We start from the raw sequence: 18,788 nt of genomic DNA on the forward strand, positions 1-18,788 counted from the left end.
ATTAGAGATAATACTAGTGATCTATACACAATGTATCTGATGATTTATGCATATGGACAGTCATAGTGAAAGTCTACACACCCCTTGCACAGACTTCACATTTGCTGCCTTAAAAGGGAATTAATTGGATTATTTTCCCACCGATCTACACAACCTACTCCACATTTTCAAAGTGAAAGAAAAATTATCGAACATTTTCCTAATTAATTACAAATAAAGAAACGAAAATGTCTTGATTGCGTATGTCTTCTTTAATACTTGGTGGAAGCATGTTTGGCAGCCATTACAGTTGTGACTAATTTTGAATACGATTCTACCAACTTTGCACAACTCTTGGGGCAACATGTATACATTGTTTTTGTCAAATTGCACAAGCTCAGTAAATTTGGTTGGGAGTCATTGATGGACCACAATATTCAAACCTTGTCTCTGATTTTCAAGCACATTTAAGTCAGGAATGAGACTGGACCACTCAGGAACACTCAATACCTCTTGGAAAGCCTGTCCTGACTTAAATCTGCTTGAAAATCAAGAAACAAGGTTTGAATATTGTTGTCCATCAATGACTCCCAACCAAATTTATTGAGTTTGAGCAATTTTGACAAAAACAATAGATATACGTTGCCCTTTGAGTTGTGCAAAATTGGTAGATTCTTATTCAAAATTATTGTAATGGCTGCCAAAGGTGTTTCCACAGAGTATTAACTCTGGGGTGTAAAGATATACAGTGAGGGAAAAAAGTATTTGATCCCCTGCTGATTTTGTACGTTTGCCCACTGACAAAGATATGATCAGTCTATAATTTTAATGGTAGGTTTATTTGAACAGTGAGACAGAATAACAACAACAAAAATCCAGAAAAACGCATGTCGAAAATGTTATAAATTGATTTGCATTTTAATGAGGGAAATAAGTATTTGACCCCTCTGCAAAACATGACTTAGTAATTGGTGGCAAAACCCTTGTTGGCAATCACAGAGGTCAGACGTTTCTTGTAGTTGGCACCAGGTTTGCACACATCTCAGGAGGGATTTTGTCCCACTCCTCTTTGCAGATCTTCTCCAAGTCATTAAGGTTTCGAGCCTGACGTTTGGCAACTCGAACCTTCAGCTCCCTCCACAGATTTTCTATGGGATTAAGGTCTGGAGACTGGCTAGGCCACTCCAGGACCTTAATGTGCTTCTTCTTGAGCCACTCCTTTGTTGCCTTGGCCGTGTGTTTTGGGTCATTGTCATGCTGGAATACCCATCCACTACCCATTTTCAATGCCCTGGCTGAGGGAAGGAGGTTCTCACCCAAGATTTGGATTTCACGGTACATGGCCCCGTCCATCGTCCCTTTTGATGTGGTGAAGTTGTCCTGTCCCCTTAGCAGAAAAACACCCCCAAAGCATAATGTTTCCACCTCCATGTTTGACGGTGGGGATGGTGTTCTTGGGGTCATAGGCAGCATTCCTCCTCCTCCAAACACGGCGAGTTGAGTTGATGCCAAAGAGCTCGATTTTGGTCTCATCTGACCACAACACTTTCACCCAGTTCTGAATCATTCAGATGTTCATTGGCAAACTTCAGACGGGCCTGTATATGTGCTTTCTTGAGCAGGGGGACCTTGCGGGTGCTGCAGGATTTTAGTCCTTCACGGCATAGTGTGTTACCAATTGTTTTCTTGGTGACTATGGTCCCAGCTGCCTTGAGATCATTGACAAGATCCTCCCGTGTAGTTCTGGGCTGATTCCTCACCGTTCTCATGATCATTGCAACTCCACGAGGTGAGATCTTGCAAATCAGCAGGGGATCAAATACTTTTTTCCCTCACTGTATGCAATCAAGAAATCTTTGTTTTGTATTTCTTATTAATTTGGAAAATGTTCTATAATTTTTCTTGCACTTTGAAAATGTGTAGGTTGTGTACACCGGTAGAAAATTAATCCATTTTTTGATTTAATTTTAAGACAGCAAAATGTGAAAACTGTGCAAAGGGAGTGTAAACCTTCTCTAGGCCCACATAGATCGTGTCCCCGCTTATAAATATCTGGGTATCTGGATTGACGAAAAGCTTACTTTCAAAAAGCATATTGATGAGTTAGTTAAGAAGTTAATAATTAAAATGGTCTTTCTTTATAGCAATATGGCATGCCTTTTGTTAAATAACAGAAAACTAATAATTCAGTCGACATTCATACCGGTTATAGATTATGGTGATATCGTCTATATGAATGCAGCTGCCACTGTATTGAAGCCATTGGACACAGTTTATCATAGCGCACTATGCTTTATTAAGGGCGACAAGTTCAGTACACATCACTGCTTTCTGTATCAGAAAGTAGGCTGGCCCTCTTTGAGGTCTCGTAGATTGACGCATTGCACTCTTTCTGTTTATAAAGCCCTCTTACACAAACTTCCACCGTACCTTACTTCATTGTTTGTCACGATCATCAAGCATAGAGGAGGACCAAGGCGCAGCGTGTGCAAAATACATCTCTTTATTTTGGAAGAGAGAAAAACACGAAACCGAACACTATCCAAAACTTACAAAACAACAAACGACCGTGAAGCTAAATAACGTAAGTGCACAGACAAGCAACAAACGTTCAACATAGACAATTACCCACAAACACATGATGCCCATGGCTGCCTTAAATATGGCTCCCAATTAGAGACAAACCACAGCTGTCTCCAATTGAGAACCAATCCAGGCAGCCATCAACATACAAACACCTAGACAAGACATTACCCCATTAAACCTACAAACCCCTAGACAAACCAAAACACATACTTCACCATGTCACACCCTGACCTAACTAAAATATGAATGAAAACCAAGATAACTAAGGCCAGGGTGTGACATAACCCCCCCCTTAAGGTGCGAACTCCGGGCGCACCAGCATAAAGTCTAGGGGAGGGTCTGGGTGGGCGTCTGTCCACGGTGGCGGCTCTGGCCCTGGTCGTGGTCCCCACCCCACAATAGTCACTACCCGCTTACGTAGCCTCCTCCAAATGACCACCCTCCAACTTAACCCCACTGGATTAAGGGGCAGCACCGGACTAAGGGGCAGCACCAGGATAAGGGGCAGCACCAGGATAAGGAGCAGCACCAGGATAAGGGGCAGCACCGGACTAAGGGGCAGCACCGGGCTAAGGGGCAGCCCCGGACTAAGGGGCAGCACCGGACTGAATGGCGGATCCTGGCTGGCTGGCTCTGGCGGATCCTGGCTGGCTGGCGGATCCTGGCTGGACGGCTCTGGCGGATCCCGGCTGGACGGCTCTGGCGGATCCTGGCTGGACGGCTCTGGCGGATCCTGGCTGGACGGCTCTGGCGGATCCTGGCTGGACGGCTCTGGCGGATCCTGGCTGGACGGCTCTGGCGGATCCTGGCTGGACGGCTCATGGCTGGCTGACGGATCTGGCTGCTCATGGCTGGCTGACGGATCTGGCTGCTCATGGCTGGCTGACGGATCTGGCTGCTCATGGCTGGCTGAAGGATCTGGCTGCTCATGGCTGGCTGACGGATCTGGCTGCTCATGGCTGGCTGACGGATCTGGCTGCTCATGGCTGGCGGAAGGCTCTGGCTGATCCTGTCTGGCGGAAGGCTCTGGCTGATCCTGTCTGGCGGAAGGCTCTGGCTGATCCTGTCTGGCGGAAGGCTCTGGCTGATCCTGTCTGGCGGAAGGCTCTGGCTGATCCTGTCTGGCGGAAGGCTCTAGCGGCTCCTGTCTGGCGGAAGGCTTTAGCGGCTCCGGTCTGGCGGACGGCTCTGAAGGCTCATGGCAGACGGGCGGCTTAGCAGGCTCAGTACAGACGGGCAGTTCATGCAGCGCTTGGCAGACGGACAGTTCAGACGGCGTTGGGCAGACGGGCAGTTCAGGCGCCATTAGGCAGACGGCAGACTCTGGCCGGCCGAGACGCCCTATAGGCCTGGTGCGTGGTGCCGGAACTGGAGGTACCGGGCTGAGGACACGCATCTCAGGTCTAGTGCGGGGAGAAGGAACAGGGCATGCTGGACCCTGGGGACGCACATAAGGCCTAGTGCGTGGTGCCGGAACTGGTGGTCCCGGGCTGAGGACACGCATCTCAGGGCTAGTGCGGGGAGCAGCAACAGGACGCACATGACTCCGGGGACACACAGGAGGCTTGGTGCGTGGTGTAGGCACTGGTGGTACTGAGCTGGAGCGGGGAGGTGGCGCCGGAAATACCGGACCGTGCAGGCTTACTGGCTCCCTTGAGCACTGAGCCTGCCCAACCTTACCTGGTTGTATGCTCCCCGTCGCCCGACCAGTACGGGAAGGTGGAATAACCCGCACCGGGCTATGTAGGCGAACCGGGGACACCATGCGTAAGGCTGGTGCCATGTAAGCCGGCCCGAGGAGACGCACTGGTGGCCAGATGCGTTGGGCCGGCTTCATGACATCCGGCTCAACGCTCAATCTAGCCCGGCCGATACGTGGAGCTGGAATGTACCGAACCGGGCTATGCACGCGTACAGGAGACACCATGCGCTCTACTGCGTAACACGGTGTCTGCCCGTACTCTCGCTCTCCACGGTAAGTACAGGGAGTAGGCGCAGGTCTCCTACCTGACTTCGCCACACTCCCTTTAAGGCCCCCCCCAAGAAATTTTTGGCTAGTGCTCACGGGCTTCCAGCCTTGCCTCCGTGCTGCCTCCTCATATCGCCTCCTCTCGGCTTTAGCTGCCTCCAGCTCTTCACGAGGGCGGCGAACTTCTCCCGGTTGTGCCCAAGGACCCTTTCCATCCAGTATCTCCTCCCATGTCCATGAATCCTGTGTAGGTGGGTCCTGTTGCCGCTTTACACGCCGCTTGGTCCTAGATTGGTGGGTAATTCTGTCACGATCATCAAGCATAGAGGAGGACCAAGGCGCAGCGTGTGCAAAATACATCTCTTTATTTTGGAAGAGAGAAAAACACGAAACCGAACACTATCCAAAACTTACAAAACAACAAACGACCGTGAAGCTAAATAACGTAAGTGCACAGACAAGCAACAAACGTTCAACATAGACAATTACCCACAAACACATGATGCCCATGGCTGCCTTAAATATGGCTCCCAATTAGAGACAATAAACCACAGCTGTCTCCAATTGAGAACCAATCCAGGCAGCCATCAACATACAAACACCTAGACAAGACATTACCCCATTAAACCTACAAACCCCTAGACAAACCAAAACACATACTTCACCATGTCACACCCTGACCTAACTAAAATATGAATGAAAACCAAGATAACTAAGGCCAGGGTGTGACATTGTTAACCTACAGATGTACGAGCTACCAGACCCGGTCTCAGGGATGGCTAACTCTGGAGATCCCTTCGATTTCCACTGAGTTAGGTAAATCTGCTTTTAGTTTTTTTGCACCTTACTTGTGGAATAATCTCAAAAACTGTGATGTTTTGGTGCCTTTCCATATCTTCATACCGTTCCTGTCTTGGAGTATACGGTATTACCGGCAGTGCACACAAGAGGTGCTATTTCTTTCCAAACGTAAAAAAAAATGCTGACATATGCTAACAAAGTGTTTTGTGTCTCTGTTCTGCTTTTCGTAGTGTATTGATGTGTATATCTTTTAAAAAGAGACCTGTCAAAATAAAGGCTGAATAAAGAAATAAAATAAAAAATGCTGCACATGATCTTGAGAGAGAGAGAGAGAGAGAGAGAGAGAGAGAGAGAGAGAGAGAGACATGACCACAAACTTCAGTAAGGCAAAACAAGAGACGGCCAATGAGAGAAGCCCATATTTAAATACCTCTGTTATCTTTGGAAGGCTGCCTTACCGTCACAGTTCCTGCCGTCGCTGGCCAGCTTGAAGCCTTGGGTGCAGATGCACTTGTAGGACCCCAGGGCATTCTCACACTTGTGGGCACAGAGGCGCCCAGGGTAGTGCCTGCACTCGTTGATATCTAAGACACAGAAGAAAACAACACTAAGTTGAACATCTACAGTTGGAGCAGTTTCCAGTATCCTTGTCCTGTATGACACATCTACAGAACCAAGCACAGATGACTGTATCCAGTATCCTGGTCTTGTATGACTCAGTTGGTAGAGTATGGCGCTTGCAACGGCAGGATTGTGGGTTCGATTCCGGAGGCCACCAATACGTTAAAAAATATATGCACGCATGTTTGTCAGTTGCTTTGGATATAAGCATTTGCTAAATGGCATATATTATTATATTTTATAAACTGGGTGGTTCGAGCCCTGAATGCTGATTGGCTGACAGCCGTGGTATATCAGACCGTATACCACGGGTATGACAACATTTATTTTTACTGCTCTAATTACGTTGGTAACTAGTTTATAATAGCAATAAGGCACCTCTGGGGTTTGTGGTATATGGCCAATATTCCACGGCTAAGGGCTGTGTCCAGGCACTCCACGTTGCGTCGTGAATAAGAACATCCCTTAGCCGTGGTATTTTAGCCATATACCACACCCCCTCGTGCCTTATGGCTTAAATATATTATAGTATAACAGCCACCCAGTCTTGGGTGACATTTAACTTGAACCCTTTGTCATAAGACCTACATAACACTGTGATAACAATGACATAACAAATGTCATAAACAGTCACGACTGTTGGCGTCCTGCTTATGTCAACTGACATTACACTGTCATGTAACTACTAGGAGGATTAAGTCAGTGCATACCTTCGCAGAGGCGGCGGATGCTGTTGAAGATGAAGCCAGCCTTACACTCACAACGGAACGATCCTACCAGGTTGATACAGCTGTGGCCTGCACACGCTCCATCAGGACCCTTACACTCATCAATATCTGCACCAGGATATTACAGGAAGAAACAAGCACATTCTTATGCAAAAGAATGCATTACAAAGGATAGTGAGGTCACAGGAAATACATGGAAATGTAGGCTACAGTATCAGGTTGCTAATGCTAATCAATGGAGGTGAACGTGGTAGAGATCCATGTCTATCAGCGCTGCAGTGTATACATGGGATGTTGAGGCTCCCCTGGAAAGAGGTGTCTAATATAACCCAGGAGAGGGACCTTATGGAGGCCTTATCCCCAACTGGCACGATGAGGCCTAAGTATGCAAGTGAGGCAGCTGTACGTACCCACGCAGCGGTTGCCGTCGTCGTTGAGGTGGTATCCCCGGCCACAGTTGATAGAGTTCCTCTGGCAGGTGAAGGAGCCCACCGTGTTCATACACGACTGGCCAGGGTGGCACGGCTCTGTCTGGGCCAGACACTCATTGATGTCTGGGATAGAGGTCAGAGGTTATACATACGGGCAAAGATAATCTATATATTGACAAGACATTGGACTGTCTGCTCTAACAATGGGAATACATGTTCACAAATGCGGAAGGCAGGCGGGAGGAGGCAGAGTAGGTGGGAACATTCTAGACAAGGAGAGGGCAGATACACATGTGAACAACATGCCCAACTCTGATATAAAATTGTTCTTTCAAAATTGCCACTTGAGTCCACTTATATCAGTACATTCGTAACAACCTAAAAATTATGAAACTTCTATTTGATCAAATAAGCCTCATATAGAAAATGTTCAATTCAATTTTATGTTGACCAAATTCAACACTCTCTCGTCTCACGAGCTTCCCAGTGACACAAGCCTACCAGACGAGCTAAACAACTTCTATGCTCGCTTCGAGGCAAAAAACACTGAAACATGCATGAGAGCACCAGCTGTTCCAGATGACTATGTGATCACGCTCTCCGTAGCCGATGTGAATAAGACTTTTAAGCAGGTCAACATTCACAAGGCCGCAGGGCCAGACGGATTACCAGGACGTGTACTCCGAGCATGTGCTGACCAACTGGCAAGTGTCTTCACTGACATTTTCAACATGTCCCTGACTGAGTCTGTAATACCAACATGTTTCAAGCAGACCACCATAGTCCCCGTGCCCAAGGACACTAAGATAACCTGCCAAAATGACTACCGACTCGTAGCACTGACGTCTGTAGCCATGAAGTGCTTTGAAAGGCTGGTCATGGCTCACATCAACACCATTATCCCAGAAACCCTAGACCCACTCCAATTTGCATACCGCTCCAACAGATCCACAGATGATGCAATCTCGATTGCACTCCACACTGCCCTTTCCCACCTGGACAAGAGGAACACCTACGTGAGAATGCTATTCATTGACTACAGCTCAGCATTCAACACCATAGTGCCCTCAAAGCTCATCACTAAGCTAAGGATCCTGGGACTAAACACCTCCCTCTGCAACTGGATCCTGGACTTCCTGACGGGCCGCCCCCAGGTGGTAAGGGTGGGTAACAACACATCTGCCACACTGATCCTCAACACGGGGGCCCCTCAGGGATGCGTGGTCAGTCCCCTCCTGTACTCCCTGTTCACCCATGACTGCATGGCCAGGCACGACTCCAACACCATCATTAAGTTTGCCGACGACAGTGGTAGGCCTGATCACCGACAACGATGAGACAGCCTATAGGGAGGAGGTCAGAGACCTTGGCCGTGTGGTGCCAGGATAACAACCTCTCCCTCAATGTGACCAAGACAAAGGAGATGATTGTGGACTACAGGAAAAAAAAGAGGACTGAGCACGCCCCCATTCTCATCGACGTGGCTGTAGTGGAACAGGTTAAGAGCTTCAAGTTCCTTGGTGTCCACATCACCAACGAACTATCATGGTCCAAACACACCAAGACAGTCGTGAAGAGGGCACGACAAAGCCTATTCCCCCTCAGGAGACTGAAAAGATTTGGCATGGGTCCTCAGAAAATTCTACAGCTGCACCATCGAGAGCATCCTGACTGGTTGCATCACCACCTGGTATGGCAACTGCTTGGCCTCCGACCGCAAGGCACTACAGAGGGTAGTGCTTACGGCCCAGTACATCACTGGGGCCAAGCTTCCTGCCATCCAGGACCTCTATACCAGGCGGTGTCAGAGGAAGGCCCTCAAAATTGTCAAAGACTCCAGCCACCCTAGTCATACACTGTTCTCTCTGCTACCGCACGGCAAGCGGTACCGGAGTGCCAAGTCTAGGTCCAAAAGACCTCTCAACAGCTTCTACCCCCAAGCCATAAGACTCCTGAACAGCTAATCATGGCTACCCGGACTATTTGCACTGCCCCCCACCCCATCTTTTTACGCTGCTGCTACTCTGTTAATTATTTATGCATAGTCACTTTAAGTCTACCCACATGTACATATTACTTCAACTACCTCAACTAGCCGGTGCCCCCGCACATTGACTCTGCACCGGTACCCCCCTGTATATATAGCCTCCCTACTGTTATTTTATTTTACTTCTGCTCTTTTTTTCTCAACACTTTTTCGTTGTTGTTTTATTTTACTTTTTTATTAAAAATAAATGCACTGTTGGTTAAGGGCTGTAAGTAAGCATTTCACTGTAATGTCTGCACCTGTTGTATTCGGCGCATGTGGCCAATACAATTTGATTTGATTTGATTTGACTACTCATCATGGTAGTGGTGGCGGGGAGGAAGGGGCACAAGGGGTTCAGTGATATGACCCTGTGGTGCCCTATGTGACCCATATCAGAGATGAAGAGGCGAAGCGAGAGGGCTGACTGGACCCCACTTGGTCTGCTTTACACGTTATTCTCGCGAGGACAGATTTTGGGGCCAGTCAGCCCTCTCGCTTCGCCTCTTCATCTCTGATATGGGTCACATAGGGCACCACAGGGTCATATCACTGAACCCCTTGTGCCCCTTCCTCCCCGCCACCACCTCGCTTCGCCTCTTCATCTCTGATATGGGTCACATAGGGCACCATAGGGTCATATCACTGAACCCCTTGTGCCCCTTCCTCCCCGCCACCACTACCATGATGAGTTCCTAAAATATGTAATGTATGTCAGAGAACACTGTGAACTATACTTTGAAGATACTGGGATTGGGGGTACATGTGGGATGGATGGGGTTATGTTTTGCCATGGTGATAGGTTGCCAGGGTAACATCTGTCAGGGTCCTGATGCTCACCGATGCAGCTGCCCATGGCGTCCTGGATGTATCCGTCACCACACTGGTTCTTGGGCAGACAGCGGAACGACCCCTGAGTGTTCTGACACTCAAAGTCCGGGGTGCAGTTGTGGGTGCCCGACTCACACTCGTCAATGTCTGGGGGAAAGAAGACATGTTGTAAGAGAGAATCAAACTGTTTGTGATTAAAATGTATTCTTATAAATATTCAACAATAGCTTCATTGCAAGTCAAAATCAGACTTACTGTAAATTTTACCAGCTCTTTGGAATAGAGAGAGAGAGAGACAGAGAGAGAGAGAGAGAGAGAGAGACAGAGAGAGAGAGAGACAGAGAGAGAGAGAGAGAGAGACAGAGAGAGACAGACAGACAGACAGACAGACAGACAGACAGACAGACAGACAGACAGACAGACAGTCTATCGATAGATCGATAGATCGATAGATAGATAGATCCAGTTGATCATGAATGTATGAATCATGAATCAGACATATTGATCTTTCATTATTCCCTTGCCCCTGTAGGAGGCATTGTGTTGTGACCTCTGACCTTTGCAGTTGTTGCTGTCCGTGAGCTCGTAGCCGGTACCACAGCTGACCTCTCTCTGGCAACGGAATGACCCCACTGTGTTGATGCAGTGCTCGCCTCCTCTGCAGTTACTGGCCCCCAGCAGGCACTCGTTTATATCTGAGAGATGAAGGGAGGAAGAGGGGAGGATAGTTTCGAAGCCGTATCTAAGAGGTAAGAAATCCTAGTCCTGGGGAGGATAGTTTAGAAGCCGTATCTAAGAGGTAAGAAATCCTAGTCCTGGGGAGGATAGTTTCGAAGCCGTATCTAAGAGGTAAGAAATCCTAGTCCTGGGGAGGATAGTTTCGAAGCCGTATCTAAGAGGTAAGAAATCCTAGTCCTGGGGAGGATAGTTTCGAAGCCGTATCTAAGAGGTAAGAAATCCTAGTCCTGGGGAGGATAGTTTCGAAGCCGTATCTAAGAGGTAAGAAATCCTAGTCCTGGGGAGCTACTAGATGTACAGGGTTTTATTCCAGCTCACTAACTTTTCAACAAGATATGGCTGGTGCCTCCAGTCTACTCACCCTCACAGTTCTTCCCATCTGGTTTGAGTTTGTAACCTTTGAAGCAGGCACAGGTGAAGTTGCCCACACATTCCTGTGCACACTTCGCTAATCCTGTTGAGAACAGAAAATGTGCACATTATAAACAAACATAGACTAGTAAATGACCTATGTTTCTGACTTTCTCTGTGAGGACACAGTCTGTTACTAACATGTCAATGTCATGTGTGGAGGGCTTGTTACCGTTACTGCACATGTTATTCGGTAAGGGATTATCCTTATCAGTGAGGGTCTCGTTGTCTTTGTCAGAAACTGTGGGGAAAGAAAATAGAAGATTGACCAGTACAGGCAAAAACTAAGTTTGCAAACAAAGTGTTGAAACCAATGCATCATGACAATGGAGGTCTTTACTGAAACTACAGTAAGAGCCCTGTCTCCTAATGGCCACCAGAGGACAGAGTAGTATTGGATGTATACTAGAAAGAATAGTGTTCCATATATCCTTCCACTCTCTCCACTCTCTCCACCTCTCTACTCCACCGTTCCCCTCCTCCCACCTCTCCACTCACTTTACTTCTCCACCTCTCTTCCCTCCATCACTCCACCTTCTCTTCACCCTCCACCATTAGTCCTTCCCTCGCATTAGAGTAGATTCTCTTACCCAGGGAGTTTTTGGTCTCCACATCAGGGGCTCCGTCATTGCAGCAGCCCCGGGACACCAGGCCACACTGATAGCCCAGAGACAGGCTGTGGTCACAGGTCAGACCCTGCTCCTGAACAGCCTGGCCCAGCAGACAACAGTCACAGCACATCTGGAGGGGTCAGACCAGAGATATATGATTACTCAATGTTTTTCTATGCATAATTTGACCAGAATGACAGACGGACGGACGGAGAGGGGGAAATTACATCATCATCACCACCACTTCACCACTATCATCAATCACCATTATCTGAAGGGAATCCGTCTGGGCTTGTCTAGGGGGAGGAGTCTAGTTTGAGTGTATCTGTCTGGTCTGTCTATCTTCTCTGTCCTTGAGGATGTCATAATATGTGTATTGAGTGGTGCGGTTGTGGCAGCTAGCCTAGCGGTTAAGAGCATTGGGCCAGTAACCGAACGGTCGCTGGTTCGAATCCCCAAGCTGACTCGGTAAGAAATCTGTCTATGTGCCCTTGGGCAAGGCACTTAACCCCGTAATTGCTCCTGTAAGTCACTCTGGATAAGAGCATCTGCTAAACGCAAAAAAAAAAAAAAGTGGAAGTCTGGTAGTGTACTGAGAGATTTTAGGGGGAGCTTAAAAATGACCATGCATGGGCGGTGTGTTCAATAGGGCGATATGGGCGACGCACTGCCAAACGGGAAAAGGAAGGGATTTTTTTTCTAATCAATTATATCACGGCAACAGTAGTTATCAGTGTTCACGTATGATCTGCCAGCCACTAAATATCAAATCAGGCTAAAGTCGTGCTTCAAATGGCCCCGCCCGTTTTTGGGGCGATTTCAGTCAAGTTGAAAATCGCCCAGAAGTCTCTCATAGCCTGTCATGTAAAATCTATTTTTTTCAAATTTCAAAGCTTTCAATACATTCTCTATGGGTGTCTGTGGGCATGCACTTACGCGCTTTCGTCATACGTGACGTAACCATGAACGTAACTAAGACAATGGCGGCTAGCAGCGTCTCTGTTGTGACCTGCAGTGTGGCGTTATTTTATGTTTTTAATTTGTAGACTTAGTTTACAAACATTCTGCCAACCATGGATTTCCAGTGGTTGGTTTTGGACTGACCTTGTTGATCGTGTACATACCCGCTACGAACGGACTAAATAATGAAAACGCTGCTGGAAGCGGAATCCCAATACAGCTGGGAGACTTGGCTGGATGACAGAGTCCCGGACAGAGAAGTGGAGCCGGCCACCTTCACCCTGGTCAGAGCGGACCGCGATCCTGGTAAGAGAGCGACTCTGTACCCCGACATTGAACTGCTTTCTGTGTCATTGCGACCTTACTATCAATTCAATTCAATTTAAGGGCTTTATTGGCATGGGAAACGTGTGTTAACATTGCCAAAGCAAGGGAAGTAGATAGTAAACAAAAGTGAAATAAACAATAAATATTAACAGTAAACATTACACTCAGAAGTTTCAAAAGAATAAAGACATTTCAAATGTCATATTATGTATATATACAGTGTTGTTACAATGTGCAAATAGTTAAAGTACAAATGGGAAAATAAATAAACATAAATATGGGTTGTATTTACAATGGTGTTTGTTCTTCACTGGTTGCCCTTTTCTTGTGGCAACAGGTCACAAATCTTGCAGCTGTGATGGCACACTGTGGTTTTTCACCTAGTAGATAAGGGAGTTTATCAAAATTGGGTTTGTTTTCGAATTCTTTGTGGATCGCTGTAATCTGAGGGAAATATGTGTCTCTAATATGGTCATACATTTGGCAGGAGGTTAGGAAGTGCAGCTCAGTTTCCACCTCATTTTGTGGGCAGTGTGCACATAGCCTGTCTTCTCTTGAGAGCCAGGTCTGCCTACGGCGGCCTTTCTCAATAGCAAGGCTATGGTCACTGAGTCTGTACATAGTCAAAGCTTTCCTTAAGTTTGGGTCAGTCACAGTGGTCAGGTATTCTGCCACTGTGTACTCTCTGTTTAGGGCCAAATAGCATTCTAGTTTGCTCTGTTTTTTTGTTTGTTCTTTCCAATGTGTCAAGTAATTCTCTTTTTGTTTTCTCATGATTTGGTTGGGTCTAATTGTGTTGTTGTTGTTGTTGTTGTTGTTGTTGTCCTGGGGCTGTGTGGGGTCTGTTTGTGTTTGTGAACAGAGGCCCAGGACAAGCTTACTTAGGGGACTCTTCTCCAAGTTCATCTCTCTGTAGGTGATGGCTTTGTTATGGAAGGTTTGGGAATCGCTTCCTTTTAAGTGGTTACTATCTGCCCCGTGAGTTCCCCCAATTGTTTGTTACCGTTGTGTACTGTTGATAATCACAAGTTTACTGGAGAACTGAGACCAAGTAGAGACTTTGGACAGGGTGGATATGGTATAATAAAGGCAGTTTATTCAGAGGTAAAGATATCTGGAATCGCGTGCACGCGAGTAAAGTAAAAGTGTCCTGTCTTAGGTCAGCTAGGATCACCACTCCTTGGCCACCTGCTGACAAGGCTGACAAGATAGGACTCTTTTGTCCATTGTTATAGGATAGGAACAGCATTGATTGAAAACAAACGCCCAACACAAAATGGGTCATGCACAAGATTTTAGTCAGACCAAGCTATAACATTATATATTTACTACGACAGTACATTCAACCAAAAGCTAATATAACAAAGGCATCAGAGATTATTTATAATCTGTCACAGAAACTGGAATCCATCTCCCCAGATCAGTCAATAAATGCTTCTGGTATTGACTTATATGCTGCCCCTGTCTTCATGTTGTTGCTGGACATATCTTTTTTAAAATGTGTGTAGGTCACCTAAATCATCAGAAAAATTGCCCCTCCTGAGAATTTTTTCAGGAGCCGCCACTGTGACCATGGTATACTATTGTTCTTCCCCCATTCTAAACTCATTTTGTACCTCCTTTCTCCCATTCATCAAATGCAGCACACCTCAATGCAATCACCCGACACCTGCAATTCATGGGTGGATCAAGTAAAGACATGTTGCTGGCTGCACTAACAACGACCTCATTCTCCTGGGCAAATGTACTGTGGCTCACTTGGCAAAGCTCTTCAAGGGCCTTGACTGATACCATGGTGTGCAGCTGGATGGGTGCATACAGTGTAGTGTAGGATCCTGAGGAAGAGGACAGCCAGGTATAGAGAGCCCACATTGGCAGAGAGTATCTGAGGTGAATTGATCATCTACCTGACAGCAACAAGCTCCATTCCTCACTCCTCCCCAGAGTGACATGTTTCATTCATCCTGCTCACCAGGCACACACACACACGGACGCATGCACACACACACACGCACACACACACCGACATTCAATCTCATTCACTCTCCTGCAGAAATTGCACGTCCAGTGTAGTGATGTACGATGATCAGCATGAGGTTCTTGAAGCAGACAATGATTACTTCCCGACACACTTTTTATACACACACATACACATGCATGTAAACACAAGTATTTGGCTATGTATGCACATATGCACACACACACACAGTCTCTCACACACACTCTCACAGACACACACACACACACACCTTGGCAGTCTTGGTCTCGCAGGTGCTTCCAGTGAACTGTGTGTCGCAGGCCCCCTGGTCTTTGGCCATGTTGATGCCATTGGTGCAGATAGTGTCCTCCAGAACTGCCGTGCAGCACTGCTCCTGCACTATCCTGTCAGACAGGAACAGGAAAGACACAGGGAATACAGTTGTTCTTAACTCTATCACTAGGCTCCTTAGTGGAATAGAGCGCTGTCTCAATGTGCTTCCTATTAAAAAGAGCCACGGGCATGCCTAATAGGGATGTGCTCATAGTCCTGATTGGTACAGCTGCTGTAAGTGGGTTGAGTGAAGAAGGAAGGCCCTGTGTAAACTCAAGGTGGATTAAAACTTTGTTTATAATCTTCACTTTATCAGAGTTGGGTCAATGCACCACTGCCTCCATTTGGCTTACCAAACTAACTGTTATGGGTACAGTGAAACTAACTTAAGAATCCCTTATTTACAGTCACTATTTTAACCCTCCCCTGACGGACACAGAGGGCTGCAGGGCTGCAACACTTCCTAGACAGAGTTGCAAAATTCCGTTAACCTTCCCAAAATTCCCAGGTTTTCCAGAAATCCTGCATGGATTTTGTAACCCTATTTCCTGGACAACATTACTGGAATTACATCCCTCTCTGAGTCTGGACCAGATTATTTAGGAAGCCTGAGAGAACTTCCTGACACAGCTGGATGACCAGTGATATCCACCTACCTGACCTGTCTCTCCAGCTGGAGTGGCTTCATTAATCTTTTTACAGTAAAACCAGAAATGGTTACCGTACTGTAAGACTTCAAAGGAGAAAACGGAGGTAGAGAAAGAGCTGTATGAGTCTGCTGTAAATAATCCGATCTAAAATGAGAGTGAGAGCAGGCAGTACACCTCTTTACTGTACACAGTCAAGCTTTATCATATCATCAACTGAGACTTGGGTTGCTGTGCTTTACCTCCAATGGTCTGCTACTCTGAGGAAGTACAATAAGTTAAGGGGTGCTTGTGTCTGTCTGTCTGCCCGTTTCTGTCTGTCTGTCTAAAGGGAGGGAGTGAAACCCATTGTCTGTTTTACGAGATTGAGTACAGTACAGTACTTAGATCCCCTCTCCACTCCACTCCGCTACCAACAAGCATATGTCTTTATCAACCCTCTTACCAGAAATTATCTCTTTCCATATAAACTAGATCTCTCCCCACGACAACTGCACTCACGTCACCTCCGCAGAACCTTTTAAGGGCACAGCAGTGCTCCTGTCTTTCTTTTCTCTTCTTGTCTTTTTTTTTGGTGTCTGAAATGATCCAATTTCCTGTTCTTCCCCCTCTCCAGTCCTCTCCAGTCCTCTCCAGTCCTCTCCAGTCCTCTCTATAGTTTCACCTTAGTGGTATTTCCTGGATTTGACAATACCCCCTCTCACTAAACCCTATACCCAATCCCGCACTCAACCAAAAACCTAATTCTGGATCACTTGGGTAGCCAAGGTCAATACATTTGCCATCAGAGAGCAGATTGAGCAACATATCTCCTCATTATTGGCCTTGAACCTGTGGCAGGACACCTTCTACTATTACTACCAGAGCTGTTATTACACTGTCATTAATACTAGTGTAATGTCTCCTGCTCTCACGTCAAGTCAAGAATGTGGCTGGGGATTTATGACCGGACGTAAGGTAAAGTCATCACACACTATGGCCTACCACCACACATATTGCCCCATAGTCTATACAGCTTACAGTTAACCCCATGGGACTAATACTGAGGTAAGCAGTTCCCCCTATGGGCACAGAGGTAAGACCATAGAAATAAGGCTGTACAGTCAGAGAGTACATTAAGTACTGTAGTAAGGCCCCACTCACCTGCATGTGGTGGACTCAGAGATGAGAGGGATGACTGTGCAGTCCTGGTTATCAATGCCCCGAACCCGACCATCCTTACAGCACTCATCTATTGAGATCTGTTTTCCACCTGTGGATGGACAAAACCACAAACAAACAGTGTGTGTTATACTTATGCTTATGCTGTGGCTTGGCCTAATGAAGAGATTCCTACAGTGTCGGTGTGGGACATCTAGAGACCCCAAATGGAGTGTGACATCCCTCCTCTAAAACAGTTAGAGACCCATGAGAACTGTTCACATCTGCATAAAATCTCCCATGATAAGGGTGTTAGCCTGCTGAGCTAAAGCCCAGGCATTAGCTCCGAGAGCTAACGCTAGACTTCAGGGCTCAGGTTACTCATAATGCACAGAACCACCTTCTATGTTACATAAGGTGACAGTCAACGCCAAGGGATAAGAAACACTAACATTAATTAGAAACTAAATTGTTAGAACAAAATAAATATAGGTTTCAAGCCATGTTTGCATACAATGGAGTCTATTCTGTTGGGTGAATAATACATAATGATTGACATGTTTAGAATGATTATGCAAAGTATGTTTACAAAATGTGCAAAATCTTACCAAAACAAAAGTATATTGTTGTTACCCAATACCACTCACACTTTCACACTACTAACAATTTGTCTTCCAAGTGATTGAAAAACTCATTCAAAGCTGTTTGGAATGTTTCTAAATGCCTGCAAGCATTTTGCCAGCGATACTGAATGATGGATATGTTGTGTAGAAATAAGAGGCTAGGACTGGAGTTGGACCAACTCTGTGGCGCTCGGTCTGCTTTCCAGGACCACCCATACATAAACATTTATGCATGCGTGACTGTAAGTTGCTTTGGATAAAAGCGTCTGCTAAATGGCATATATTATTATTATAGAACACTCACAGTAAAATCATATATGTACATCTAATAACCCTGTTGTTGATTCTCAGCCTAGTCGAAAACTAGGACAAGTGTCTGGAGGTGTCATCTTCAATTTATAGTTCCATAAAGTTTTTTTTTTGTTCCAATTATTTCTGCCAGAGGAGGGAACTTGGTTTACAGTGCATTCGGAAAGTATTCAGACCCCTTGACTTTTTCCACATTTTGTTACATTACAGCCTTATTCTAAAATTGATTAAATTCATACTTTTCAGACCCTTTGCTATGAGACTCGAAATGTAGCTCACGTGCATCCTGTTTCCATGGATTATGCTTGAGATGTTTCTACAACTTCATTGGAGTCCACCTGTGGTAAATTCTATTGATTGGACATGATTTGGAAAGGCACACACCTGTCTATATAAGGTCACACAGTTGACAGGGCATGGCAGAGCAAAAACCAAGCCATGAGGTCGAAGGAATTGTCCGTAGAGCTCCGAGACAGGATTGTGTCGAGGCAGATCCGGGGAAGGGTAAAAAACATTTCTGCAGCATTGAAGGTCCCCAAGAACACAGTGGCCTCCATCAATCTTAAATGGAAGAAGTTTGGAACTACCAAGACTCTTCCTAGAGCTGGCCGCCTGGGCCAAACTGAGCAATCGGGGGAGAAGGGCCTTGGTCAGGGAGGTGGCCAAGAACCCGATGGTCACTCTGACAGAGCTCCAGAGTTCCTCTGTGGAGATGGGAGAATCTTCCAGAAGGACAACC

At 46.4% G+C, this 18,788-nt stretch overlaps 1 protein-coding gene across 1 annotated transcript in view; it reads right to left on the reverse strand.

Moving 5' to 3' along the window:
* Positions 1-18,788, reverse strand: part of LOC311134464 (fibulin-1-like) — a gene marked incomplete at its 5' end in the record, with an annotated part of 61,543 nt that overhangs the window by 37,511 nt on the left and 5,244 nt on the right. The window contains 10 exons of the mRNA XM_084168148.1: positions 5,794-5,919; positions 6,667-6,792; positions 7,095-7,238; positions 9,982-10,119; positions 10,530-10,667; positions 11,072-11,164; positions 11,294-11,362; positions 11,712-11,862; positions 15,269-15,401; positions 17,121-17,229. Coding sequence (XP_084024274.1) covers positions 5,794-5,919; positions 6,667-6,792; positions 7,095-7,238; positions 9,982-10,119; positions 10,530-10,667; positions 11,072-11,164; positions 11,294-11,362; positions 11,712-11,862; positions 15,269-15,401; positions 17,121-17,229 — 1,227 coding nt within the window. The remainder of the gene's footprint in view (positions 1-5,793; positions 5,920-6,666; positions 6,793-7,094; positions 7,239-9,981; positions 10,120-10,529; positions 10,668-11,071; positions 11,165-11,293; positions 11,363-11,711; positions 11,863-15,268; positions 15,402-17,120; positions 17,230-18,788) is intronic.

The sequence above is a fragment of the Coregonus lavaretus genome (assembly GCF_964263955.1).
Source record: "Coregonus lavaretus genome assembly, chromosome: 9".
Classification (NCBI taxonomy): domain Eukaryota; kingdom Metazoa; phylum Chordata; class Actinopteri; order Salmoniformes; family Salmonidae; genus Coregonus; species Coregonus lavaretus.